General features: G+C 45.6%; 1 protein-coding gene across 1 annotated transcript; it reads left to right on the top strand.

Moving 5' to 3' along the window:
* The first annotated feature begins 5222 nt into the window (after positions 1–5222).
* Positions 5223–7320, top strand: LOC131709266 (uncharacterized). The gene is made up of 2 exons (XM_059011643.1): positions 5223–5295; positions 5637–7320. Exon 2 carries the CDS (start codon positions 5647–5649, stop codon positions 7201–7203), a length of 1557 nt encoding a protein of 518 aa, XP_058867626.1. The 5' UTR covers positions 5223–5295; positions 5637–5646; the 3' UTR covers positions 7204–7320.
* The last annotated feature ends 20112 nt before the right edge of the window (positions 7321–27432 follow it).

The following is a 27432-nucleotide window of genomic DNA, read 5'->3' as shown; positions in this document are numbered from 1 at the left end:
TAATCGAGCAACTAGGGAAGGCAAAGTACCTGACCACACTAGACCTCACCAAAGGATATTGGCAGATTCCTCTAACGCTAAGCTCGAAAGAGAGAACTGCATTTTCAACTCCCCTAGGCCTGTTCCAATATAAAGTGATGCCCTTTGGATTTCACAGAGCCCCTGTGTCATTCCAAAGGCTCATGGATAAAGTGTTAAGACCCTACAGTAATTATGCATCAGCTTACATCGATGATATTGTGATCTTCTCTGAAGATTGGGAGCAACATTTGCCTAGTCAGCAAAGTGTTGCAGGTTCTCCGAGGGGCAGGACTCACCGCGAACCCAGAGAAATGCTACATTGGTCTAACAGAGGCTAAATAGGTCAGGGCGTTTCTTGGGTTGGAAGGCTACTATTGCCGATTTGTGCCAGAGTTTTCGGCAATAGCAGCCCCTTTGACAGACCTAACAAGGAAGTCAGTGTCAAATAAAGTGAAATGGTCGGAGGTGTTGGAACATTTTATTTAGATATAAATGTATTTTTGGTCTTAGAATACAACTCACAGAATGGGTTAAAGATTAAGTCAGATTCTGGTTAAATTCCTAGTTAGACAGCAAGTTGATAAAGATCTTTCTGGTCACTTTTGTCTTTGCTAGGACAAGGCTCCAAGACAATTTGAAATAGGTGTTGGCCTCTCCTTTGATGTCCAGTTCTACAGACTAGAGGGTTATAAAAACTAGCTACTTCAAAGAAAAAACAGATACTTGGAAGCTAGGGTTAGGACCATGGACAATTAACCAAGTGATAAGAGATTTGTGTCTTTGTCCAATTGGTTTAAAGAAAAATCATGACGTCAGTGAAAGACTGCATTTAAACAGAGTACTGAAATGTTCTTTGTATTGCTCTGATCCGTGCTTGGAGAGAGGATACCTGCAAACTGTTGTCACCGTGTAACCTTTAAAGATGTCTGGTTGTAACTCTGCAACTCAGAACTTTTATCTTCAATAAACTACACTTATCTGGACTTGAAAGCAAGAAGCCCACAACTTCTCTTTCGCTTCTTTTATTGCTTATCACAACAGGAGGCAGCCAACCAGGCATTTTTAAAGATAATTGAGATCTTGTGTAGCGGTCCCATATTAAAAGTACCTGATTTTTCAAAACGTTTCATTGTGCAGACCGATGCTTCAGAGGTGGGCGTGGGATCGGTCCTCTCCCAAATATTTGACGGCGAAGAACATCCAGTAATGTACCTTAGCCGTAGATTACTACCTAGAGAATCCAGATATGCGGTCATAGAAAAGGAATGTTTAGCCGTAAAATGGGTGGTCGAAACATTAAAATATTATCTGTTGGGCAGAGAGTTCACCTTGGTCACCGATCATTCACCATTAAAATGGATGAAGGAGAATAAGGAAAAATACGCCAAAGTGACCAGGTGGTTCTTGGCCCTACAACAATACAAAATCATGATAGAACATAGAAGTGGATCAAAAAATGCAAATGCAGATGGGTTATCAAGGGTACATTGCTGGGGTAAAAAGGTTGCTTGACCTGATAGGTTTGAGCTGAGGGAGAGGATGTGTGAAGAATGGTCAGGCTATAATAAGAGGAGGGAGTACCAGGGACGTAGGGAAACTGGTATTTCATCCTCGTATAAAAGAAAACCAAAACAACGAAAAAAGCCAAAAGCCCGAGCGCAGTAAGAGATCAGGTGACCTGATAGAAGGGGAAATGGACGATAAAAAGGACCCCGGGAGTGTACAAGTGTGGGTGTAGGAGCGTGTAGCAAGGACACAACTGGGTTGCTGTGAGACGTTCAAAAGAAATTGAAAACAATAAGATATTACAGGCGAGTAGTACCATTTTATTGTTTTGTCAGAACTACTTTTGGTCAAAAGAGATAACGTGTTAAAGAACCGTGTGTGATGTGAAAAGGATTGCGAGGAGCAGTACAAACCGCTGTGAAGCAAAGGATTACTAGGAGCGATAGAAAACGCTGTGAGTACTACATCCTGGATAGCAGCACCCAAGAGGTAAACAGCATTTAAACTACTCTCTGTGTCTGTGAAGTGAAAAGAAAGTGTGCACCGCTGAGTGAAACCTGCTTACCCTTGTGAACTGGATCAGGTCTAACCTAACATTGACTGTTGTGAGTGTATCGGTATAGCCGAGGGGAATTACAAGCTGCACTGTGCGCTGTAACAATGGATTTTAAAAAGCCGCGGGATGAAGTAATAAATGAAACGCTCAGCCTGGGGAGAGTGTGACTTAAAATAGCCTGTGGTAGTAAAAACCATAAATACGGGAAGGGATTGTAAGTTATTGGTGATAACACCGAGCAGGCGAAGACGTGCTGTGTATTTAAAGGGAAGGTAGTACCCGGGACTCTGAATATTTGCATAACCCTGTGTCTATGGCTAGCCAGGGCTTTCCATATAAAGAGCGAGTGGTGTGTGAAACAGATGCCTGAAAGTTACCGTGTTAAGGATTGGGTTATTATTTTTTTTCCTGGAACAAAACACTCAGAAGCTAAAGTGTTTAAGGACTGTTTTATTATTTGGTTTGGAACAAAAAGTGTTATTTGGTTTTGAAGAAACCCACAGAAGCTAACACGTTGTAGTTTGTGTAGTAATTTGTGAACACACCAGGCTGGCTGTTAAAAAGCACCGCTCCAGGGACAGAGTGGTCAACAGTCAGTCACTCCTCCAGCAGGGGAAATTAAGTAACCTGGAGAAGCAGAAGAATGGATTACAAGTTAATGAGCCATTGAGGGTTGCCAAAACGTGGACCCTGTCTATACTTACCTGTGGGGCTGCAACTGTGACTGGTGTCCACCAGAGAGAGGTAGAAGGGAGAGAGAGGCAAGGTAGAGGGGAGAGAGATAGGGCAAGAGAAAGGGGAGAGAGACAGAGTAGTGGGAGAGGGGAGAGAGAGGGAGAAATAGGGGAGAGAGAGAGATACATTTATGAGAGAGTGGGGAGAGGTGGAGAGGAGAGTGAGAGGAGAGAGGAAGAGAAGGAGTGAAGCAAGTCTTTTTTCTAGGGTTTGTGAAGGAGAGGGGAGGAGAGGAGAGAGAGAAATGAGTTGCAGAGTAACAGCAAGTGTGGAGGAGAGAGAGAGGGGGAGAGAGGGGGAGAGAGAGGGAGAGGGGAGATAAAGAGGAGAGATGAGGGCGAGAAAGGGGAGCAAGAGGACAGAGGAGAGAGGTGAGGAGAGGGGGAGAGAAGGGAGAGAGAGAGAAGGGAGAGAGAGGAGAGAAAGAGGAGATGAGATAGGGAGAGAGGAGACAGGAGCTAGAGAGAGAAGGGAGAGAGGCGAGATGAGGGGGAGAGAGGAGTGAAAGAGGAGGAAAGAGAGGGGAAAAAGAGGAGATAGGGAGAGAGGAGAGAGAGAAGAGATAGAGAGAGAAGAGAGAGAGCGGAGAGAGAGAGGATATAGGGAGAGGGGAGAGAGAGGAGAGATACAGAGAGAATTTATTTTCCTTCTAAAATCAGGTAATATTACTGACTCATCGGTCGGCTCTCTTTAAACCACTATCTGTATGTGAAATCATGATAATAATTAATGTTTAAAATGTTTAACTTGCAGTTCAGAATGTCTTACAAATAATCACAAAGATGATTGATCTTGTATTTTTTAATTATTTATATTTTTTAACTCTTTCCCCACGAGGTCGACGATCTCAACCCTAGTTTGAAACGGGCTTCGTTTTTTTTTTTTTTTTTTAGAAATGGAAATAAAATCCATGAATTAAAAGTTTAAACTTTAGATGCTCACAAGTCCTTCTACTCTTGAGACAGACAGACAGGAAGTGATGTCATTTGTACTAACTGTTGAAGATTCATTAATAAATACATTATTGACAGATAATAATTGGGCTGTTCTCTGTGTTGTTTTTCATGATATTAATGGCTGCAGTACCGCTCAGTGTCTGAGTGAGTGAGGAGGCACTGTTCTCTGTGTTGTTTTTCATGATATTAATTGCTGCAGTACTGAACAGTGCCTGAGTGGGTGAGGGGGTGTTGTTCTCAGTGTTGTTTTTCATTATATTAATTGCTGTAGCACTGCTTAGTGCCTGAGTAGGTGAGGGGGTGCGGTTCTCAGTGTAATTCATGATATTGATGGCTGCAGTACCGCTCATTGCCTGAGTAGGTGAGGGGGTGCGGTTCTCAGTGTAATTCATGATATTGATGGCTGCAGTACCGCTCATTGCCTGAGTAGGTGAGGGGGCGCGGTTCTCAGTGTAATTCATGATATTGATGGCTGCAGTACCGCTCATTGCCTGAGTGGGTGAGGGGGTGCGGTTCTCAGTGTAATTCATGATATTGATGGCTGCAGTACCGCTCATTGCCTGAGTGGGTGAGGGGGTGCGGTTCTCAGTGTAATTCATGATATTGATGGCTGCAGTACCGCTCATTGCCTGAGTGGGTGAGGGGGTGCGGTTCTCAGTGTAATTCATGATATTGATGGCTGCAGTACCGCTCATTGCCTGAGTGGGTGAGGGGGCGCGGTTCTCAGTGTAATTCATGATATTGATGGCTGCAGTACCGCTCATTGCCTGAGTGGGTGAGGGGGCGCGGTTGTTCACATAATATATATTTTTTATATTTTAAAGCTAACAGGTAAAAAACAAAAATAAAATACTTTTAACTAATCCATCAAAACACCTCTCTCTAGCTGCTGAAGAAATTGATGCTGAAATGCAAAGATAACGTGCTGATTATGTAGAAAGTTAAGGAGGGGAGGGGGCTATCACACCTGACCTCACGGTCATTGATTGGTCTGTCGCTGTTTAAATCAACTATACACCCCTCAGTGACATGATCAATAACTGTGATTTATTAACTGCTGTTATCTTCATGATCTTTGGATTTGAGTAGACATATGGACCTGTGTGTGTGTGTGTGTGACTGTGTGTAGAGTGTGTGAGTGTGTATGTATGTGTGTGTGTGTGTGTATATGTGTGTGTGTGAGAGTGTGAGTTTGTGAGTGTGTGTGAGTGTGTGTGTGAGAGTGTGAGTGTATTCAATTGTACTGTGTCTTATACTTGCTCTTACTAGCATTGGAGTTACTGTACTCAAATCCAAAGATCATGAAGATAACAGCAGTTAATAAATCACAGTTATTGATCATGTCACTGAGGGGTGTATAGTTGATTTAAACAGCGACAGACCAATCAATGACCGTGAGGTCAGGTGTGATAGCCCCCTCCCCTCCTTAACTTTCTACATAATCAGCACGTTATCTTTGCATTTCAGCATCAATTTCTTCAGCAGCTAGAGAGACTCCACTCCATCACTGCTACAGAGCTGGTGAGTTCACATTTCTCAAAATATACACAGTGTATTAATGTCAATTCAACTCTCTACCTGCCTGTAAACCTTCATTCATAGCTAAACTTGATTTACTCTTAATTTAGCACTGAAGACAGTTACTGTATGTGTGTATATATATATATATATATATATATATATATATATATATATATATATATATATATATATATTGTACTTGCTCTTAGTTAAATTTGATTTATTTTAAATTTAGCACTGAAGACAGTTACTGTATATATATTGTACTTGCTCTTAGTTAAACTTCTCTCCCTCCCTCTCTCTTTCCCATCCCTCTCCCCCCTCCTCTCTCCTCTCTCCAGCTCTGCAGTCATGAAGTCCAGTTCAGGCCCCTCGCTGTGGCCTCTGGTCCTGTTCATATTCTCCTTGCTCACTGGACTTTCAGCACGAGAAGAGCTCCCAATAACCAATCTCACCGCTGAGTTTAACCGAATCTCGTTATCCACACAAATAGAGCTACCACCCTCGAAAACCAATCTTAACCAAACCTCGTTATCCAGACAAGTAGAGCTACCACCCTCGAAAACCAATCTTAACCAAACCTCGTTAATAAAACGTGTAAAGCTAACACCCCCGAGACTCAACTTCACCGAGGAGTTTAACAAGACCCCCGTCTCCAGACCTGTAAAGCTAACACCCCCTACGATCCATACTATCCAGGATTTGAGAAATATCAATGTGTTCGGGTTCCAGCCCCCCTCGCATGGCTTCGCTCTGCTCTGGTGGCTGTGCTCGAGCGAGACGTACATTGACATCAACGGAGACACTGTGCTGCGCAGCAATCCCAATGCGGGCCATTACGGATTTCATCATTTCTACAATTTATTTGACAACAATTTAGGAGGCCATCTCTTGCCTGTTGTTGCTGGCGTCCATTACTACACTGTTGGAAACTTAAACCCTAACACACACCCAGGGGCAATAAATTTGCCATATGATGTCAGGAGGTACTATAATAGGAACATATTGAACAGCAACAGTGAACGACTGATTATTTCAAACACCTGGGTCTATCACGGCATCTTCAATGTGCAGAGTATTTATATCACCAACCATTACCATCCAGGATATGAAATTGCGCCCAACCTCGTCGCCCAAATACGGAACCTGAACCTCGGAAATTTTTTAAACGCGGTGGGTTACCCCAGTTACAGCCCTGCGTCCTGCCATGTCATACCTCGTCCGGGGCGGAGAAGGAAGAGAGAGGCTAGCGATTGGGAATGTATCGCCATGTTGAAATCTGAAACCAGTGTCCAGGTTGTAGCCAGGAACGGACACGCAACTCTGCTCTGGGAAAATATACCCTGGAACGAGGACTACAGCTGGGTCGGTCTGTACAATTCCGAAACTGAGGGCGACAAAAACTATATCGCAGACGCTTGGCAGTGGACTTACAATGCACAGAGCGGTTCTTATGAAACCAGCACTCAGATTCACCCCGGGATGCAGGCGCGTTTGTTCAGACGCGAGTATGCCAGGTTTGTCCTGAAAAGTCCAGGGATAGACGAGGCGTGTTGGGAGGAACCGGTGCAGTTCAGCAACGACGAGAACTTCCTAATCCTCCTGGTGTTTCGCTCAAACTACGCGGGAGTGAAGCTGTACGTCAATAAGTCTCTGGGAAGCAACTGGCAATATAAAGACAAGTATTATTATGGCTGGGTTGGGTTTTATTATAGAGGTGCTCCCAATGATTCCTATCAGTCTTGGCAGTGGCTGTACAACTTTGAGGAAATTGGTGAAAACTCTGACTACAATGTTTATACTGATGGGCTTAACGAATATGACATCACCGCAGATTTGGAAGTGCGAGTTTTTTGCAATGAAGCATACGATTGCTTGATCGCGACGACTCCAAGCTGGTCTTGTTAAAAATGTGAATCTGTGACATCGATTGATCTGTCTGTCTGTCTATACATCTGTCTATAAATCTGTCTATCTAAAATATCTCTCCCCTCTCCCTCCCTCTCTCTCCCTCTCCCCTCACTCTCACTCTCCCTCTACCTCCCTCTCTCTCTCCTCTCCCTCTCCCTATTTCACCCCTCTTCCTCTCTGTCTCCCTCCCTCTCTCTCCCCTCTCCCTCTCCCTCTCTCTCCCCTCTCCCTCCTCTCTCTCCTAAATGAAATTAAGTTTTTGTGTTTTCAGATGATTTCAGATCTATTCCATATTGATGTGAAAAATAGAAAATACAATTGCATGAATTAATTTGGCGCGCTGTTAACCATGGCTTGGAATTGCATTTTTTTAAGAATGCACTGATGACAGTTTGGAATCATGCCTGTTGCTTTTCACCAATAAAACTGCAGTCTGTAAAGCCAAACCTCTTCCTGTCACTCATAATTATCAGCCGGATATTTGTTTCAGAAGGGGGAGGGGGAAGGGGGAGGGCAAGGGGGGTGAAGGTGGAGTGGAGGGAGGGGAGGTGTTATTATTTATAAGTAAAAACAAGTTTTTTTTGACCTGTTAGCTTTTATATATAAAAAATATATATATTATGTGAACAGCGCACCCCTCACCCACTCAGGCAATAAGCGGTACTGCATCCATTAATATCATGAAACACTGAGAACAGCGCCCCACTCAATCACTCAGGCACTGAGCGGTACTGCATCCATTAATATCATGAATAACAACACTAAGAACAGTGCCCCCCTCACTCACTCAGGCACTGAGCGGTACTGCACCAGGCCAGGGAAAACATTGCCTGTGCTGTAGTGTATTCGGCCTCAACATCATCTGACCCAGGCCAGAGACAGGATGCTGAGGCCCAATAAACTTTTCCTTTTCCTTTTCCTTTCTTTACCTACAATGAGTATATATTCTCTTACTTTAGTAAGAGAGAGGGGAAAGAGAGAGGGGAGAGAGGGAAGAGAGAGAGGGGGGAGAGAGAGAGGGGAAAGAGAGAGGGGGAAAGAGAGAGGGGAGAGAGAGAGGGGAGAGAGAGAGGGGAGAGGGGGAGAGAGAGAGGGGGGAGAGAGAGGGGAGAGAGAGGGAAGAGAGAGAGAGGGGAGAGAGAGAGGGGGAGAGAGAGGGGAAAGAGAGAGGGGAGAGAGAGGGGAGAGAGAGAGATGTTCAACATCTATATCAACGAGCTGGCCACAGTACTGGAGCAGTCTGCAGCCTCTGGCCTCACTCTACATGACACTGAAGTTAAATTCCTGCTCTACGCAGATGACCTGGTCCTGCTGTCGCCCACAGAGCAGGGGCTGCAGCACAGCCTGTCACTGCTAGAGCAGTACTGTCAGACCTGGGCCCTAGCAGTAAACATGAACAAGACCAGAGTCATGATATTCCAGAAGAAAGCCCTACAATATAAATCCACCCCTTCAAAATTTGGCTCAATTTTTGAAAGTGTGATTCAGCCAATTGCTCTCTATGGCAGTGAAGTGTGGGGCCCAATCACCAACCAGGACTACACAAAATGGGACAAACACCCCACAGAAACCCTGCATGCAGAGTTCTGTAAAAACATCATGAGATTACAAAGAAAAACACCAAACAATGCATGCAGGGCTGAATTAGGCCTTTATCCATTAATTATTAATATCCAAAAAAGAGCATTAAAATACTGGATTCATCTAAAAACTAGTGATCCAAACTCACTCCATCATAAAGCCCTGCAATACCAAGAGCTCAGCCCAGAAAAGAGTCCCCTCAGCCAGCTGGTCCTGAAGCTCACTGAGCTGAGCAACACTGACATCAGTCAGCTTCAGGACAGCACTGCAAAAACAATTCCAATTAGTGTCAACCAAATTATAAAACACCTGAAACACTCCTATCTGGACCATTGGGATACAAATACTAAAACACAAAACAAACTAGAGTGCTATCGGACCCTAAATAGAAATTACACCCTGGCAGAATACCTGGTAACTGTCAGAAACACAAAGCAGAGGCAGATCCTGACCAAATACCGGCTCAGTGACCACAACCTGGCCATTGAAAAAGGCCGACAGAGGCAAACCTGGCTGGCCAGGGAGAACAGGCACTGTGGTCACTGTGAGACAGGAGAGGTCGAGACAGAGATTCACTTCCTGACACACTGTGAAAAATATAAAAACATAAGGGACATTGTCTTCCACAAATTCTGTGATTTAGTCCCAGAATTCCCAAAAATGTGTGATACCCAGAAGCTGTCAATCCTGCTGGGGGAAGACAAACACACAGCCAGACTGGCCGGTCAATACGTGGAGACCTGTCATAGCCTGAGGGACAGACCGTGAACACGTCACACTAGAGAGGGAAAAGAGAGAGGGAGGGAGGGAGGGATTCTGTTTAATATAGAAAGAGGGAAGGAGGGAGGGATTCTGTTTAATAGAGGGAGGGAGGGAGGGATTCTGTTTAATATAGAGAGAGGGAGGGAGGGAGGGAGGGGGTATTGTTTAATTGAGGGAGGGGGGATTCTGTTTAATAGAGGGAGGGAGGGGGATTCTGTTTAATAGAGGGAGGGAGGGGGATTCTGTTTAATAGAGGGAGGGAGGGGGATTCTGTTTAATATAGAAAGAGGGAAGGAGGGAGGGATTCTGTTTAATAGAGGGAGGGAGGGAGGGATTCTGTTTAATATAGAAAGAGGGAGGGAGGGAGGGAGGGGGTATTGTTTAATTGAGGGAGGGGGGATTCTGTTTAATAGAGGGAGGGAGGGGGATTCTGTTTAATAGAGGGAGGGAGGGGGGATTCTGTTTAATATAGAAAGAGGGAGGGAGGGGGGATTCTGTTTAATAGAGGGAGGGAGGGGGATTCTGTTTAATAGAAGGAGGGAGGGGGGATTCTGTTTAATAGAGGGAGGGAGGGGGATTCTGTTTTAATAGAGGGAGGGAGGGGGGATTCTGTTTAATATAGAAAGAGGGAGGGAGGGAGGGAGGGGGTATTGTTTAATTGAGGGAGGGGGGATTCTGTTTAATAGAGGGAGGGAGGGGGATTCTGTTTAATAGAGGGAGGGAGGGGGATTCTGTTTAATTGAGGGAGGGGGGATTCTGTTTAATAGAGGGAGGGAGGAGGATTCTGTTTAATAGAGGGAGGGAGGGGGATTCTGTTTAATTGAGGGAGGAGGATTCTGTTTAATAGAGGGAGGGAGGGGGATTCTGTTTAATTGAGGGAGGGGGGATTCTGTTTAATAGAGGGAGGGAGGGGGATTCTGTTTAATAGAGGGAGGGAGGGGGATTCTGTTTAATAGAGGGAGGGAGGGGGGATTCTGTTTAATAGAGGGAGGGAGGGATTCTGTTTAATATAGAGAGAGGGAGGGAGGGAGGGAGGGGGTATTGTTTAATTGAGGGAGGGGGGATTCTGTTTAATAGAGGGAGGGAGGGGGATTCTGTTTAATAGAGGGAGGGAGGGGGATTCTGTTTAATATAGAGGGGGAAGGGGGTACTGTTTGATATAGAGGGGAAGGGAGGGATTCTGTTTACTGTATTAATATAGAGGGAGGAGGGATACTGTTAGTATTAAGAAAAATTCTTTGTCTGTATATTTGAGTTGGTTATGCCATGTATGTGCTTTGGCAACACAATTATTTTTATTGTCATGCCAATAAAGCCAATTTGAATTGAATTGAATTGAATTGAAAGAGGGGAGTGACAGAAAAAGAAGGGAATGAGAGAGAAAGAGGCGAATGATAGAGAAAGAGGGGAGTGATAGAAAAAAAGGGAACGAGAGAGAAAGAGGGGAACGAGAGAGAAAGAGAGGAACGAGAGAGAAAGAGGGGAACAAGAGAGAAAGAGGGGAACGAGAGGGAAAGAGGGGAACGAGAGGGAAAGAGGGGAACGAGAGGGAAAGAGAAGAACGAGAGAGAAAGAGGGGAGTGATAGAGAAAGAGGGGAACGAGAGAGAAAGAGGGGAACGAGAGAGAAAGAGGGGAATGATAGTTAAAGAGAGGAACGAGAGAGAAAGAGAGGAGTTATAGAGAAAGAGGGGAACGAGAGAGAAAGAGGGGAACGAGAGAGAAAGAGGGGAACGAGAGAGAAAGAGGGGAATGAGAGAGAAAGAGGGGAACGAGAGGGAAAGAGGGGAACGAGAGGGAAAGAGGGGAACGAGAGAGAAAGAGGGGAACGAGAGGGAAAGTGGGGAACGAGAGGGAAAGAGAAGAACGAGAGAGAAAGAGGGGAGTGATAGAGAAAGAGGGGAACGAGAGAGAAAGAGGGGAATGATAGTTAAAGAGAGGAACGAGAGAGAAAGAGAGGAGTTAGAACATAAGAACATAAGAAAGTTTACAAACGAGAGGAGGCCATTCAGCCCATCTTGCTCGTTTGGTTGTTAGTAGCTTATTGATCCCAGAATCTCATCAAGCAGCTTCTTGAAGGATCCCAGGGTGTCAGCTTCAACAACATTACTGGGGAGTTGGTTCCAGACCCTCACAATTCTCTGTGTAAAAAAGTGCCTCCTATTTTCTGTTCTGAATGCCCCTTTATCTAATCTCCATTTATGACCCCTGGTCCTTTTTTCTTTTTTCAAGTCAAAGAAGTCCCCCGGGTTGACATTGTCTATACCTTTTAGGATTTTGAATGTTTGAATCAGATCGCCGCGTAGTCTTCTTTGTTCAAGACTGAACAGATTCAATTCTTTTAGCCTGTCTGCATACGACATGCCTTTTAAACCCGGGATAATTCTGGTTGCTCTTCTTTGCACTCTTTCTAGAGCAGCAATATCCTTTTTGTAACGAGGTGACCAGAACTGAACACAATATTCTAGGTGAGGTCTTACTAATGCATTGTAGAGTTTTAACATTACTTCCCTTGATTTAAATTCAACACTTCTCACAATATATCCAAGCATCTTGTTAGCCTTTTTTATAGCTTCCCCACATTGTCTAGATGAAGACATTTCTGAGTCAACATAAACTCCTAGGTCTTTTTCATAGTTCCCTTCTTCAATTTCAGTATCTCCCATATGATATTTATAATGCACATTTTTATTGCCTGCATGCAATACTTTACACTTTTCTCTATTAAATTTCATTTGCCATGTGTCTGCCCAATTTTGAATGCTGTCTAGATCATTTTGAATGACCTTTGCTGCTTCAACAGTGTCTGCCACTCCTCCTATTTTTGTGTCGTCTGCAAATTTAACGAGTTTGCTTACTATATCAGAGTCTAAATCATTAATGTAGATTAGGAATAGCAGAGGACCTAATACTGATCCCTGTGGTACACCACTGGTTACCTCACTCCATTTCGAGGTTTCTCCTCTAATCAGTACTTTCTGTTTTCTACATGTTAACCACTCCCTAATCCATGTGCATGCATTTCCTTGAATCCCTACTGCGTTCAGTTTGAGAATTAATCTTTTATGCGGGACTTTGTCAAAAGCTTTCTGGAAATCTAAATAAACCATGTCGTATGCTTTGCAGTTATCCATTTTCAATGTTGCATCCTCAAAAAAGTCAAGTAGGTTAGTTAGACATGATCTCCCTTTCCTAAAACCATGCTGGCTGTCTCCCAGGATATTGTTACCATATAAGTAATTTTCCATTTTGGATCTTATTATAGTTTCCATAAGTTTACATATAATAGAAGTCAGGCTTATTGGTCTGTAGTTACCTGGTTCGGTTTTGTCTCCCTTTTTGTGGATTGGTATTACATTTGCTATTTTCCAGTCTGTTGGTACAACCCCTGTGTCAAGAGACTGTTGCATGATCTTGGTTAGCGGCTTGTAAATAACTTCTTTCATTTCTTTGAGTACTATTGGGAGGATCTCATCCGGCCCAGGGGATTTGTTTATTTTAAGAGCTCCTAGTCCCTTTAACACTTCTGCCTCTGTTATGCTAAATTTATTTAAAACTGGATAGGAACAGGTCGACATGTGGGGCATGTTGTCCGTGTCCTCCTTTGTAAAAACCTGTGAAAAGTAATCATTTAATATATTTGCTATTTTTTTTTCTTCATCTATGATTTTGCCATTTGTGTCTCTTAGACATTTAACCTCCTCTTTGAATGTTCTCTTGCTGTTATAATATTGGAAAAACATTTTGGAATTGGTTTTAGCCCCCTTAGCAATATTGATTTCTATCTCTCTCTTGGCCTTTCTAACTTCCTTTTTGACTTGTGTTTGCAGTTCCAAGTACTCTTTCTGTGTGCTTTGTTTTTGGTCCCTTTTAAACGCTCTGTAAAGTGCCTTTTTTCGCTGAATATTTTTTTTAATTGATCTATTAAACCATTTTGGCCATTTTGTTTTAGATTTAGATTTGTCTACTTTTGGGATGTAATTGTTTTGTGCCTCTAGTACTACATTTTTAAAAAACAGCCACCCTTTTTCTGTGGATGTTTTCTCTATTTTACTCCAATCTACTTCTGTTAGTCTCTGTTTCATACCTTCGTAGTTTGCTTTTCTAAAATTGTAAACCTTAGCTTTAGTCATTACTTTTGGGGTTTTAAAAAATACTTCAAATGAGACCATGTTGTGGTCTGAGTTTGCCAATGGCTCTCTGACCTCTGTTTTAGTTATTCTGTCTTCATTATTTGAAAAGACTAAGTCAAGGCATGCCTCCCCTCTAGTCGGTGCCTTGACAAATTCCGTTAGGAAGCAGTCATTTGTCATTTCCACCATTTCAATTTCGTCCGTCGTGCCCCCCATCGGGTTTTCCCATTTTATACAGGGGAAGTTGAAATCCCCCATTAGTATGGCTTCTCCTTTTCTACACGCATTTCGAATGTCATTGTATAACAGATTATTTTGCTCAGCGTCTGAATTTGGCGGTCTATAGCATGCTCCTATTATTATGCCCTTTGAATTTGTGTCCATTATTCTGACCCATATTGATTCTGCATTGTTTTCTTTGTCCTGATTTAACACCTGGGCTTCAAGGCTATTTCTTATGTATAGCGCTACCCCTCCGCCTCTTCTGTCCTGCCTGTCTTTCCTATACAGTGTGTACCCACTAATATTATATTCGTCTCCATCACTCTCAGACAACCAAGTTTCTGTAACACCTATCACATCGTAGTTGCTTGTTAGTGCTGTAGCTTCAAGTTCTAACATTTTGTTTCTGAGACTTCTAGCATTAAGATAAATACATTTAATAGTGGTCTTACCTGAGTTGTTGCCCTTGTTTTGATGTGATCTCCCTTCTGTTTTTTTGTTTTCTCCCCCCTTCCTTTCTAGTTTAAATGCTTCTGGACCGCCTGAAGGATCCTTTCTCCGAGTAGATTGGTTCCCTTTCTGTTTAAGTGCAGTCCGTCCCACCTGTATAGATAGTCCTTGTTGTAGAATGTGCTCCAATGTTCAAGAAAGGTGAAGCCTTCCTGTGTGCACCACGATTTCAGCCATGCATTTTGATTTTGTATTTCCAGCTGTCCATATGGTCCTTTGCAAGACGCCGGCAGTATCCCAGAAAAGACCACAGTTTTGGTCTTGTCTTTTAATTTCCTTCCTAGCTCTCTGAATTTGTTTTGCAGGGATCTTGGCCTGTCTCTTCCAATGTTGTTTGTACCAATGTGGACGACTACTACCGGGTCATCTCCTGTTCGTTCTAGGAGCCTGTCCACATTCTCAGTGATGTGCTTGACTGAGGCTCCTGGAAGGCAGCACACTGTTGTAGTAAGGGGGTCCAAACTGCGAACTGAACTTGCTGTGTTTCTCAGTATGGAGTCCCCAACAATCATGACCTCCCTTCTTTTTGCTGCCTGGTCAGCACTGTTTATAGGGTCCTGGGTGTTGTTTCTTTCATTCTCGTGATGTTGGTTTTGGTCATCTAAATGTTGAAGTGGCTCAAATTTGTTGGATGTTTGGATTTCTGGTGGTTGTGTTTGACGAAGTTTCTTTTTTTCCCTGCTTCTGCCTATCTGAACCCAGCTGTTTCGACTCTCTTCCATCTCCCTGGTGGCTTTCAGTCTGCTAGGGGTGCAGACTTCCATGAATTGTGGGTGTGTCAGCTCCTCAAGCTCCTGTTGCTGTCTCATTTCCTCCAGCTCCTTTTCTAGCAGGCTTAATCGCTGAAGCAAGTCCTGGATCGTGCGGCACTTTACACAAACTTGGTTGAGCTCTGTTGGGTTTTCTCGGATTTCCCACATCATGCAGTTGTCACAGATTACTGGCTTGAATACCATTTTTTTTTTGTTTAGTGTAGCTTCTGCAGCTGTCAACCTGCTTTCAAACTGCTTCTAACTGCGTTGTACTTGTCCACTCGTACTTCTCCCACGATGTCGCTTCCACACGCTGTCGCTTGGAAGTCTGCCTGCCTTTTGTTTGTTTGTGTTTGTGCTGCGCTCCTCCCCCGTGTCCCAGAACGCCGCGGGATTTGAATCAGCTGCTCCGAGTTTCAGCTGATCAGAAAAATACACGCAGCTGCAAGGCTTTAAGCTGCAATGTTTTCTGATTAAAGCACCTCCAAATTTAAAGATGTAATTCCTCCTTTCTGCTTCTAACTGCGTTGTACTTGTCCACTCGTACTTCTCCCACGATGTCGCTTCCACACGCTGTCGCTGGGAAGTCTGCCTGCCTTTTGTTTGTTTGCGTTTGTGCTGCGTGCTCCGCTCCTCCCCCGTGTCCCAGAACGCCGCGGGATTTGAATCAGCTGCTCCGAGTTTCAGCTGATCAGAAAAATACACGCAGCTGCAAGGCTTTAAGCTGCAATGTTTTCTGATTAAAGCACCTCCAAATTTAAAGATGTAATTCCTCCTTTCTGCTTCTAACTGCGTTGTACTTGTCCACTCGTACTTCTCCCACGATGTCGCTTCCACACGCTTATAGAGAAAGAGGGGAACGAGAGAGAATAAGAGGGGAACGAGAGATAAAGAGGGGAACGAGAGAGAAAGAGGGGAACGAGAGAGAAAGAGAGGAGAGAGAGAAAGAGAGGAGCGAGAGAGAAAGAGGGGAGTGATAGAGAAAGAGGGGAACGAGAGAGAAAGAGAGGAACGAGAGAGAAAGAGAGGAACGAGAGAGAAAGAGAGGAACAAGAGAGAAAGAGGGGAACGAGAGAGAAAGGGGAACAAGAGAGAAAGAGAACGAGAGAGAAAGAGGGGAACGAGAGAGAAAGAGAGGAACGAGAGATAAAGAGAGGAGTTATAGAGAGAGGGGAACGAGAGAGAATAAGAGGGGAATGAGAGAGAAAGAGGGGAACGAGAGAGAAAGAGGGGAACGAGAGAGACAGAGGGGAACGAGAGAGACAGAGGGGAAAGAGAGAGAGAGAGGAACGAGAGAGAAAGAGGGGAACGAGAGAGAAAGAGAAGAAGGAGAGAGAAAGAGGGGAACGAGAGAGAAAGAAGGAAATGAGAGAGAAAGAGGGGAACGAGAGTGAAAGAGGGGAACGAGAGAGAAAGAGGGGAACGAGAGAGAAAGAGAGGAGAGAGAGAAAGAGAGGAGCGAGAGAGAAAGAGGGGAGTGATAGAGAAAGAGGGGAACGAGAGAGAAAGAGAGGAACGAGAGAGAAAGAGAGGAACGAGAGAGAAAGAGAGGAACAAGAGAGAAAGAGGGGAACGAGAGAGAAAGGGGAACGAGAGAGAAAGAGAACGAGAGAGAAAGAGGGGAACGAGAGAGAAAGAGAGGAACGAGAGATAAAGAGAGGATTTATAGAGAGAGGGGAACGAGAGAGAATAAGAGGGGAATGAGAGAGAAAGAGGGGAACGAGAGAGAAAGAGGGGAACGAGAGAGACAGAGGGGAACGAGAGAGACAGAGGGGAAAGAGAGAGAGAGAGGAACGAGAGAGAAAGAGGGGAACGAGAGAGAAAGAGAAGAAGGAGAGAGAAAGAGGGGAACGAGAGAGAAAGAGGGGAACGAGAGAGAAAGAGGGGAACGAGAGAGAAAGAGGGGAACGAGAGAGACAGAGGGGAACGAGAGAGACAGAGGGGAACGAGAGAGAAAGAGGGGAACGAGAGAGAGAGAGGGGAACGAGAGAGAGAGGGGAAAGAGAGAGACAGAGAGGAACGAGAGAGAAAGAGGGGAACAAGAGAGAAAGAGAAGGAGAGAGAAAGAGGGGAACGAGAGCCAGCAGAGCCATTCATGCAATAAAGAAACGGCTGTATAACCTAAAACCATCAATCACCGTCTGGCTCAAACTCTTTGACCAAGTCATACAACCAATCCTTTTGTATGGCAGTGAAGTTTGGGGTCCCACTCTAAATTGTGAATATAGTAATTGGGACAAAAGTCCAACAGAAATCTTACATTTAGAATTCTGCAAAAACATCTTGCAGTTGCACAGAAATGCTCCAAGCAATGCTTGTAGAGCTGAGCTAGGACGTCTTCCCTTAATGCTCACTGTACAAAAGAGCTTTGAGGTACTGGACCCACCTGAACCAAAGCAACCCCGACTCCTACCAGTTCAAGGCCCTGAAGAGCCAGGAGAGCTACCCAAATAAAAAGACCATCAACTACATGATGAAGAAGCTCTGTGAGGAGAACCAGATCAGCATCACAGAGCCTCAGAAGAGCTGCTCTAATCAGGCCCCAGTGAGATCTAAAATAACCACCACCCTGAAAAACAAATACCTGATACACTGGGAGAGCCAAGTAAAGTCACAGCATAAATTAGAGTGCTACCAGAGTTTAAACAGACCATACGCCCTGGCAGAATATCTGGTCAGAGTTAAAGACCAAAAACAAAAACAACTACTGACCAAATACAGATTGAGCGACCACACATTAGCAATCGAAAAGGGTCGACACAGAGCCACGTGGAGACCCAGAGAGAGGAGATTGTGTGAGCACTGTGAGTTAGACCACATAGAGACAGAGCTCCACTTCCTACTGCACTGCCCCAAATACAAGCTGCTCAGGGACACATTCTTACCCAAATTCACGAGTCACATCAGTGACTTCACACACCTCTCAGAAACTGAAAAACTACAGATATTTTTAGGAGAGGTGGGGATAACATGTGCACTAGCTGCTGAATATGTGACTGCCTGCCACAGTCTAAGAGAAACAAATGAACCTGCACTGAAAATTGTCTTTTCATTGTGTCTGTTTATACACTGTACCTGTCTGTTTGTAGGTTTATTTTGCTTTGGCAAAACTTGTTTATTCCTGGCATGCCAATAAAGCTTATTGAATTGAATTGAATTGAGAGAGAAAGAAGGAAATGAGAGAGAAAGAGGGGAACAAGAGAGAAAGAGGGGAATGATAGTTAAAGAGAGGAACGAGAGATAAAGAGAGGAACGAGAGAGAAAGAGAGGAACAAGAGAGAAAGAGAGGAACGAGAGAGAAAGAGAGGAACAAGAGAGAAAGAGGGGAATGAGAGAGAAAGAGGGGAACGATAGAGAAAGAGGGGAACGAGAGAGAAAGAGAGGAACGAGAGAGAAAGAGGGGAACGAGAGAGAGAGAGGGGAACGAGAGAGAGAGGGGAAAGAGAGAGACAGAGAGGAACGAGAGAGAAAGAGGGGAACAAGAGAGAAAGAGAAGGAGAGAGAAAGAGGGGAACGAGAGAGAAAGAAGGAAATGAGAGGGAAAGAGGGGAACGAGAGAGAAAGAGGGGAGTGATAGTTAAAGAGAGGAACGGGAGATAAAGAGAGGAGTTATAGAGAAAGAGGGGAACGAGAGAGAAAGAGGGGAACGATAGAGAAAGAGGGGAACGAGAGAGAAAGAGAGGAACGAGAGAGAAAGAGAGGAACAAGAGAGAAAGAGAGGAACGAGAGAGAAAGAGAGGAACAAGAGAGAAAGAGGGGAATGAGAGAGAAAGAGGGGAACGAGAGAGAAAGAGAAGAAGGAGAGAGAAAGAGGGGAACGAGAGAGAAAGAAGGAAATGAGAGAGAAAGAGGGGAACGAGAGAGAAAGAGAAGAAGGAGAGAGAAAGAGGGGAACAAGAGAGAAAGAGGGGAACGAGAGAGAAAGAGGGGAACGAGAGAGAAAGAAGGAAACGAGAGAGAAAGAGGGGAACGAGAGAGAAAGAGGGGAACGAGAGAGAAAGAGGGGAACGAGAGAGAAAGAAAGGAACGAGAGAGACAGAGGGGAACGAGAGAGACAGAGGGGAACGAGAGAGACAGAGGGGAAAGAGAGAGAGAGAGAGGAACGAGAGAGAAAGAGGGGAACGAGAGAGAAATAGGGGAACGAGAGAGAAAGAGAAGGAGAGAGAAAGAGGGGAACGAGAGAGAAAGAGGGGAGTGATAGAGAAAGAGGGGAACGAGAGAGAAAGAGGGGAACGAGAGAGAAAGAGGGGAATGAGAGAGAAAGAGGGGAACGAGAGAGAAAGAGAATAATGAGAGAGAAAGAGGGGAACGAGAGAGAAAGAGGGGAATGAGAGAGAAAGAGGGTAACGAGAGAGAAAGAGAGGAACGAGAGAGAAAGAGGGGAACGAGAGAGAAAGAGAGGAACGAGAGAGAAAGAGGGGAGTGATAGAAAAAGAAGGGAATGAGAGAGAAAGAGGCGGGTGATAGAGAAAGAGGGGAGTGATAGAAAAAGAAGGGAACGAGAGAGAAAGAGGGGAACGAGAGAGAAAGAGGGGAACGAGAGAGAGAGAAGAACGAGAGAGAAAGAGGGGAACGAGAGAGAAAGAGAGGAACGAGAGAGAAAGAGGGGAGTGATAGAAAAAGAAGGGAATGAGAGAGAAAGAGGCGAGTGATAGAGAAAGAGGGGAGTGATAGAAAAAGAAGGGAACGAGAGAGAAAGAGGGGAACGAGAGAGAAAGAGGGGAACGAGAGAGAAAGAGAGGAACGAGAGAGGAAGAGGGGAACGAGAGAGAAAGAGGGGAACGAGAGAGAAAGAGGGGAACGAGAAAGAAAGAGGGGAACGAGAGAGAAAGAGGGGAACGAGAGAGAAAGAGGGGAACGAGAGAGACAGAGGGGAACGAGAGAGAAAGAGGGGAACGAGAGAGAAAGAGAGGAACGAGAAAGAAAGAGGGGAACGAGAGAGAAAGAGGGGAACGAGAGAGAAAGAGGGGAACGAGAGAGACAGAGGGGAACGAGAGAGACAGAGGGGAACGAGAGAGAAAGAGGGGAACGAGAGAGAGAGAGGGGAACGAGAGAGAGAGGGGAAAGAGAGAGACAGAGAGGAACGAGAGAGAAAGAGGGGAACGAGAGAGAAAGAGAAGGAGAGAGAAAGAGGGGAACGAGAGAGAAAGAAGGAAATGAGAGAGAAAGAGGGGAACGAGAGAGAAAGAGAACAATGAGAGAGAAAGAGGGGAACGAGAGAGAAAGAGGGGAACGAGAGAGAAAGAGAGGAACAAGAGAGAAAGAGTGGAACGAGAGAGAAAGGGGAACGAGAGGGAAAGAGGGGAACGAGAGAGAAAGAGAAGAACGAGAGAGAAAGAGGGGAGTGATAGAGAAAGAGGGGAACAAGAGAGAAAGAAGGGAATGATAGTTAAAGAGAGGAACGAGAGATAAAGAGAGGAGTTATAGAGAAAGAGGGGAACGAGAGAGAAAGAGGGGAACGATAGAGAAAGAGGGGAACGAGAGAGAAAGAGAGGAACGAGAGAGAAAGAGAGGAACAAGAGAGAAAGAGGGGGTTAAAGAGAGGAACGAGAGAGAAAGAGAGGAGTTATAGAGAAAGAGGGGAACGAGAGAGAATAAGAGGGGAACGAGAGAGAAAGAGGGGAACGAGAGAGAAAGAGGGGAACGAGAGGGAAAGAGGGGAACGAGAGGGAAAGAGGGGAACGAGAGAGAAAGAGGGGAACGAGAGAGAAAGAGGGGAACGAGAGAGAGAGAGGGGAACGAGAGAGAGAGGGGAAAGAGAGAGACAGAGAGGAACGAGAGAGAAAGAGGGGAACAAGAGAGAAAGAGAAGGAGAGAGAAAGAGGGGAACGAGAGAGAAAGAAGGAAATGAGAGAGAAAGAGGGGAACGAGAGAGAAAGAGAACAATGAGAGAGAAAGAGGGGAGTGATAGAGAAAGAGGGGAACAAGAGAGAAAGAGGGGAATGATAGTTAAAGAGAGGAACGAGAGATAAAGAGAGGAACGAGAGAGAAAGAGAGGAACAAGAGAGAAAGAGAGGAACGAGAGAGAAAGAGAGGAACAAGAGAGAAAGAGGGGAATGAGAGAGAAAGAGGGGAACGATAGAGAAAGAGGGGAACGAGAGAGAAAGAGAGGAACGAGAGAGAAAGAGGGGAACGAGAGAGAGAGAGAGGAACGAGAGAGAGAGGGGAAAGAGAGAGACAGAGAGGAACGAGAGAGAAAGAGGGGAACAAGAGAGAAAGAGAAGGAGAGAGAAAGAGGGGAACAAGAGAGAAAGAAGGAAATGAGAGGGAAAGAGGGGAACGAGAGAGAAAGAGGGGAGTGATAGTTAAAGAGAGGAACGAGAGATAAAGAGAGGAGTTATAGAGAAAGAGGGGAACGAGAGAGAAAGAGGGGAACGATAGAGAAAGAGGGGAACGAGAGAGAAAGAGAGGAACGAGAGAGAAAGAGAGGAACAAGAGAGAAAGAGAGGAACGAGAGAGAAAGAGAGGAACAAGAGAGAAAGAGGGGAATGAGAGAGAAAGAGGGGAACGAGAGAGAAAGAGAAGAAGGAGAGAGAAAGAGGGGAACGAGAGAGAAAGAAGGAAATGAGAGAGAAAGAGGGGAACGAGAGAGAAAGAGAAGAAGGAGAGAGAAAGAGGGGAACGAGAGAGAAAGAGGGGAACGAGAGAGAAAGAGGGGAACGAGAGAGAAAGAGGGGAACGAGAGAGAAAGAGAGGAACGAGAGAGACAGAGGGGAACGAGAGAGACAGAGGGGAACGAGAGAGACAGAGGGGAAAGAGAGAGAGAGAGAGGAACGAGAGAGAAAGAGGGGAACGAGAGAGAAATAGGGGAACGAGAGAGAAAGAGAAGGAGAGAGAAAGAGGGGAACGAGAGAGAAAGAGGGGAGTGATAGAGAAAGAGGGGAACGAGAGAGAAAGAGGGGAACGAGAGAGAAAGAGGGGAATGAGAGAGAAAGAGGGGAACGAGAGAGAAAGAGAATAATGAGAGAGAAAGAGGCGAGTGATAGAGAAAGAGGGGAGTGATAGAAAAAGAAGGGAACGAGAGAGAAAGAGGGGAACGAGAGAGAAAGAGGGTAACGAGAGAGAAAGAGAGGAACGAGAGAGGAAGAGGGGAACGAGAGAGAAAGAGGGGAACGAGAGAGAAAGAGGGGAACGAGAGAGAAAGAGGGGAACGAGAGAGAAAGAGAGGAACGAGAAAGAAAGAGGGGAACGAGAGAGAAAGAGGGGAACGAGAGAGAAAGAGGGGAACGAGAGAGACAGAGGGGAACGAGAGAGACAGAGGGGAACGAGAGAGAAAGAGGGGAACGAGAGAGAGAGAGGGGAACGAGAGAGAGAGGGGAAAGAGAGAGACAGAGAGGAACGAGAGAGAAAGAGGGGAACGAGAGAGAAAGAGAAGGAGAGAGAAAGAGGGGAACGAGAGAGAAAGAAGGAAATGAGAGAGAAAGAGGGGAACGAGAGAGAAAGAGAACAATGAGAGAGAAAGAGGGGAACGAGAGAGAAAGAGGGGAACGAGAGAGAAAGAGAGGAACAAGAGAGAAAGAGTGGAACGAGAGAGAAAGGGGAACGAGAGGGAAAGAGGGGAACGAGAGAGAAAGAGAAGAACGAGAGAGAAAGAGGGGAGTGATAGAGAAAGAGGGGAACAAGAGAGAAAGAGGGGAATGATAGTTAAAGAGAGGAACGAGAGATAAAGAGGAGTTATAGAGAAAGAGGGGAACGAGAGAGAAAGAGGGGAACGAGAGAGAAAGAGAGGAACGAGAGAGAAAGAGAGGAACAAGAGAGAAAGAGGGGGTTAAAGAGAGGAACGAGAGAGAAAGAGAGGAGTTATAGAGAAAGAGGGGAACGAGAGATAATAAGAGGGGAACGAGAGAGAAAGAGGGGAACGAGAGAGAAAGAGGGGAACGAGAGGGAAAGAGGGGAACGAGAGGGAAAGAGGGGAACGAGAGAGAAAGAGGGGAACGAGAGAGACAGAGGGGAAAGAGAGAGAGAGAGAGGAACGAGATAGAAAGAGGGGAACGAGAGAGAAAGAGGGGAACGAGAGAGAAAGAGAAGGAGAGAGAAAGAGGGGAACGATAGAGAAAGAGGGGAGTGATAGAGAAAGAGGGGAGTGATAGAAAAAAGGGAACGAGAGAGAAAGAGGCGAATGATATAGAAAGAAAGGAACGAGAGAGAAAGAGGGGAACGAGAGAGAAAGAGGGGAACGAGAGGGAAAGAGGGGAACGAGAGGGAAAGAGGGAACGAGAGGGAAAGAGAAGAACGAGAGAGAAAGAGGGGAGTGATAGAGAAAGAGGGGAACGAGAGAGAAAGAGGGGAACGAGAGGGAAAGAGGGGAACGAGAGGGAAAGAGGGGAACGAGAGAGAAAGAGGTGAACGAGAGAGAAAAAGGGGGTAACGAGAGGGAAAGAGGGGAACGAGAGGGAAAGAGAAGAACGAGAGAGAAAGAGGGGAGTGATAGAGAAAGAGGGGAACGAGAGAGAAAGAGGGGAACGAGAGAGAAAGAGAGGAACGAGAGAGAAAGAGAGGAGTTATAGAGAAAGAGGGGAACGACAGAGAATAAGAGGGGAATGAGAGAGAAAGAGGGGAACGAGAGAGAAAGAGGGGAACGAGAGAGAAAGAGAGGAGAGAGAGAAAGAGAGGAGCGAGAGAGAAAGAGGGGAGTGATAGAGAAAGAGGGGAACAATAGAGAGAAAGAGAGGAACGAGAGAGAAAGAGAGGAACGAGAGAGAAAGAGAGGAACAAGAGAGAAAGAGGGGAACGAGAGAGAAAGGGGAACGAGAGAGAAAGAGAACGAGAGAGAAAGAGAGGAATGAGAGATAAAGAGAGGAGTTATAGAGAGAGGGGAACGAGAGAGAATAAGAGGGGAATGAGAGAGAAAGAGGGGAACGAGAGAGAAAGAGGGGAACGAGAGAGAAAGAGGGGAACGAGAGAGAAAGAGGGGAACGAGAGAGACAGAGGGGAAAGAGAGAGAGAGGAACGAGAGAGAAAGAGGGGAACGAGAGAGAAAGAGAAGGAGAGAGAAAGAGGGGAACGAAAGAGAAAGAGAACAATGAGAGAGAAAGAGGGGAACGAGAGAGAAAGAGAACAATGAGAGAGAAAGAGGGGAACGAGAGAGAAAGAGGGGAACGAGAGAGAAAGAGAGGAACAAGAGAGAAAGAGTGGAACGAGAGAGAAAGGGGAACGAGAGAGAAAGAGGGGAACGATAGAGAAAGAGGGGAATGAGAGAGAAAGAGAGGAACGAGAGAGAAAGAGAGGAACAAGAGAGAAAGAGAGGAACGAGAGAGAAAGAGAGGAACAAGAGAGAAAGAGGGGAATGAGAGAGAAAGAGGGGAACGAGAGAGAAAGAGAAGAAGGAGAGAGAAAGAGGGGAACGAGAGAGAAAGAAGGAAATGAGAGAGAAAGAGGGGAACGAGAGAGAAAGAGAAGAAGGAGAGAGAAAGAGGGGAACAAGAGAGAAAGAGGGGAACGAGAGAGAAAGAGGGGAACGAGAGAGAAAGAAGGAAACGAGAGAGAAAGAGGGGAACGAGAGAGAAAGAGGGGAACGAGAGAGAAAGAGGGGAACGAGAGAGAAAGAGAGGAACGAGAGAGACAGAGGGGAACGAGAGAGACAGAGGGGAACGAGAGAGACAGAGGGGAAAGAGAGAGAGAGAGAGGAACGAGAGAGAAAGAGGGGAACGAGAGAGAAATAGGGGAACGAGAGAGAAAGAGAAGGAGAGAGAAAGAGGGGAACGAGAGAGAAAGAGGGGAGTGATAGAGAAAGAGGGGAACGAGAGAGAAAGAGGGGAACGAGAGAGAAAGAGGGGAATGAGAGAGAAAGAGGGGAACGAGAGAGAAAGAGAATAATGAGAGAGAAAGAGGGGAACGAGAGAGAAAGAGGGGAATGAGAGAGAAAGAGGGTAACGAGAGAGAAAGAGAGGAACGAGAGAGAAAGAGGGGAACGAGAGAGAAAGAGAGGAACGAGAGAGAAAGAGGGGAGTGATAGAAAAAGAAGGGAATGAGAGAGAAAGAGGCGGGTGATAGAGAAAGAGGGGAGTGATAGAAAAAGAAGGGAACGAGAGAGAAAGAGGGGAACGAGAGAGAAAGAGGGGAACGAGAGAGAGAGAAGAACGAGAGAGAAAGAGGGGAACGAGAGAGAAAGAGAGGAACGAGAGAGAAAGAGGGGAGTGATAGAAAAAGAAGGGAATGAGAGAGAAAGAGGCGAGTGATAGAGAAAGAGGGGAGTGATAGAAAAAGAAGGGAACGAGAGAGAAAGAGGGGAACGAGAGAGAAAGAGGGGAACGAGAGAGAAAGAGAGGAACGAGAGAGGAAGAGGGGAACGAGAGAGAAAGAGGGGAACGAGAGAGAAAGAGGGGAACGAGAAAGAAAGAGGGGAACGAGAGAGAAAGAGGGGAACGAGAGAGAAAGAGGGGAACGAGAGAGACAGAGGGGAACGAGAGAGAAAGAGGGGAACGAGAGAGAAAGAGAGGAACGAGAAAGAAAGAGGGGAACGAGAGAGAAAGAGGGGAACGAGAGAGAAAGAGGGGAACGAGAGAGACAGAGGGGAACGAGAGAGACAGAGGGGAACGAGAGAGAAAGAGGGGAACGAGAGAGAGAGAGGGGAACGAGAGAGAGAGGGGAAAGAGAGAGACAGAGAGGAACGAGAGAGAAAGAGGGGAACGAGAGAGAAAGAGAAGGAGAGAGAAAGAGGGGAACGAGAGAGAAAGAAGGAAATGAGAGAGAAAGAGGGGAACGAGAGAGAAAGAGAACAATGAGAGAGAAAGAGGGGAACGAGAGAGAAAGAGGGGAACGAGAGAGAAAGAGAGGAACAAGAGAGAAAGAGTGGAACGAGAGAGAAAGGGGAACGAGAGGGAAAGAGGGGAACGAGAGAGAAAGAGAAGAACGAGAGAGAAAGAGGGGAGTGATAGAGAAAGAGGGGAACAAGAGAGAAAGAAGGGAATGATAGTTAAAGAGAGGAACGAGAGATAAAGAGAGGAGTTATAGAGAAAGAGGGGAACGAGAGAGAAAGAGGGGAACGATAGAGAAAGAGGGGAACGAGAGAGAAAGAGAGGAACGAGAGAGAAAGAGAGGAACAAGAGAGAAAGAGGGGGTTAAAGAGAGGAACGAGAGAGAAAGAGAGGAGTTATAGAGAAAGAGGGGAACGAGAGAGAATAAGAGGGGAACGAGAGAGAAAGAGGGGAACGAGAGAGAAAGAGGGGAACGAGAGGGAAAGAGGGGAACGAGAGGGAAAGAGGGGAACGAGAGAGAAAGAGGGGAACGAGAGAGAAAGAGGGGAACGAGAGAGAGAGAGGGGAACGAGAGAGAGAGGGGAAAGAGAGAGACAGAGAGGAACGAGAGAGAAAGAGGGGAACAAGAGAGAAAGAGAAGGAGAGAGAAAGAGGGGAACGAGAGAGAAAGAAGGAAATGAGAGAGAAAGAGGGGAACGAGAGAGAAAGAGAACAATGAGAGAGAAAGAGGGGAGTGATAGAGAAAGAGGGGAACAAGAGAGAAAGAGGGGAATGATAGTTAAAGAGAGGAACGAGAGATAAAGAGAGGAACGAGAGAGAAAGAGAGGAACAAGAGAGAAAGAGAGGAACGAGAGAGAAAGAGAGGAACAAGAGAGAAAGAGGGGAATGAGAGAGAAAGAGGGGAACGATAGAGAAAGAGGGGAACGAGAGAGAAAGAGAGGAACGAGAGAGAAAGAGGGGAACGAGAGAGAGAGAGGGGAACGAGAGAGAGAGGGGAAAGAGAGAGACAGAGAGGAACGAGAGAGAAAGAGGGGAACAAGAGAGAAAGAGAAGGAGAGAGAAAGAGGGGAACGAGAGAGAAAGAAGGAAATGAGAGGGAAAGAGGGGAACGAGAGAGAAAGAGGGGAGTGATAGTTAAAGAGAGGAACGAGAGATAAAGAGAGGAGTTATAGAGAAAGAGGGGAACGAGAGAGAAAGAGGGGAACGATAGAGAAAGAGGGGAACGAGAGAGAAAGAGAGGAACGAGAGAGAAAGAGAGGAACAAGAGAGAAAGAGAGGAACGAGAGAGAAAGAGAGGAACAAGAGAGAAAGAGGGGAATGAGAGAGAAAGAGGGGAACGAGAGAGAAAGAGAAGAAGGAGAGAGAAAGAGGGGAACGAGAGAGAAAGAAGGAAATGAGAGAGAAAGAGGGGAACGAGAGAGAAAGAGAAGAAGGAGAGAGAAAGAGGGGAACGAGAGAGAAAGAGGGGAACGAGAGAGAAAGAGGGGAACGAGAGAGAAAGAGGGGAACGAGAGAGAAAGAGAGGAACGAGAGAGACAGAGGGGAACGAGAGAGACAGAGGGGAACGAGA

The sequence above is a fragment of the Acipenser ruthenus genome, chromosome 42, assembly GCF_902713425.1.
Source record: "Acipenser ruthenus chromosome 42, fAciRut3.2 maternal haplotype, whole genome shotgun sequence".
Classification (NCBI taxonomy): domain Eukaryota; kingdom Metazoa; phylum Chordata; class Actinopteri; order Acipenseriformes; family Acipenseridae; genus Acipenser; species Acipenser ruthenus.
Note: the sequence above shows the minus strand (reverse complement) of the source record. Positions and strands in the feature narration are given on the sequence as shown.

Excerpts from the sequence above, each read along its gene's own strand:
- LOC131709266 (XM_059011643.1), top strand. The coding sequence starts at position 5,647 with ATGAAGTCCAGTTCAGGCCCCTCGCTGTGGCCTCTGGTCCTGTTCATA.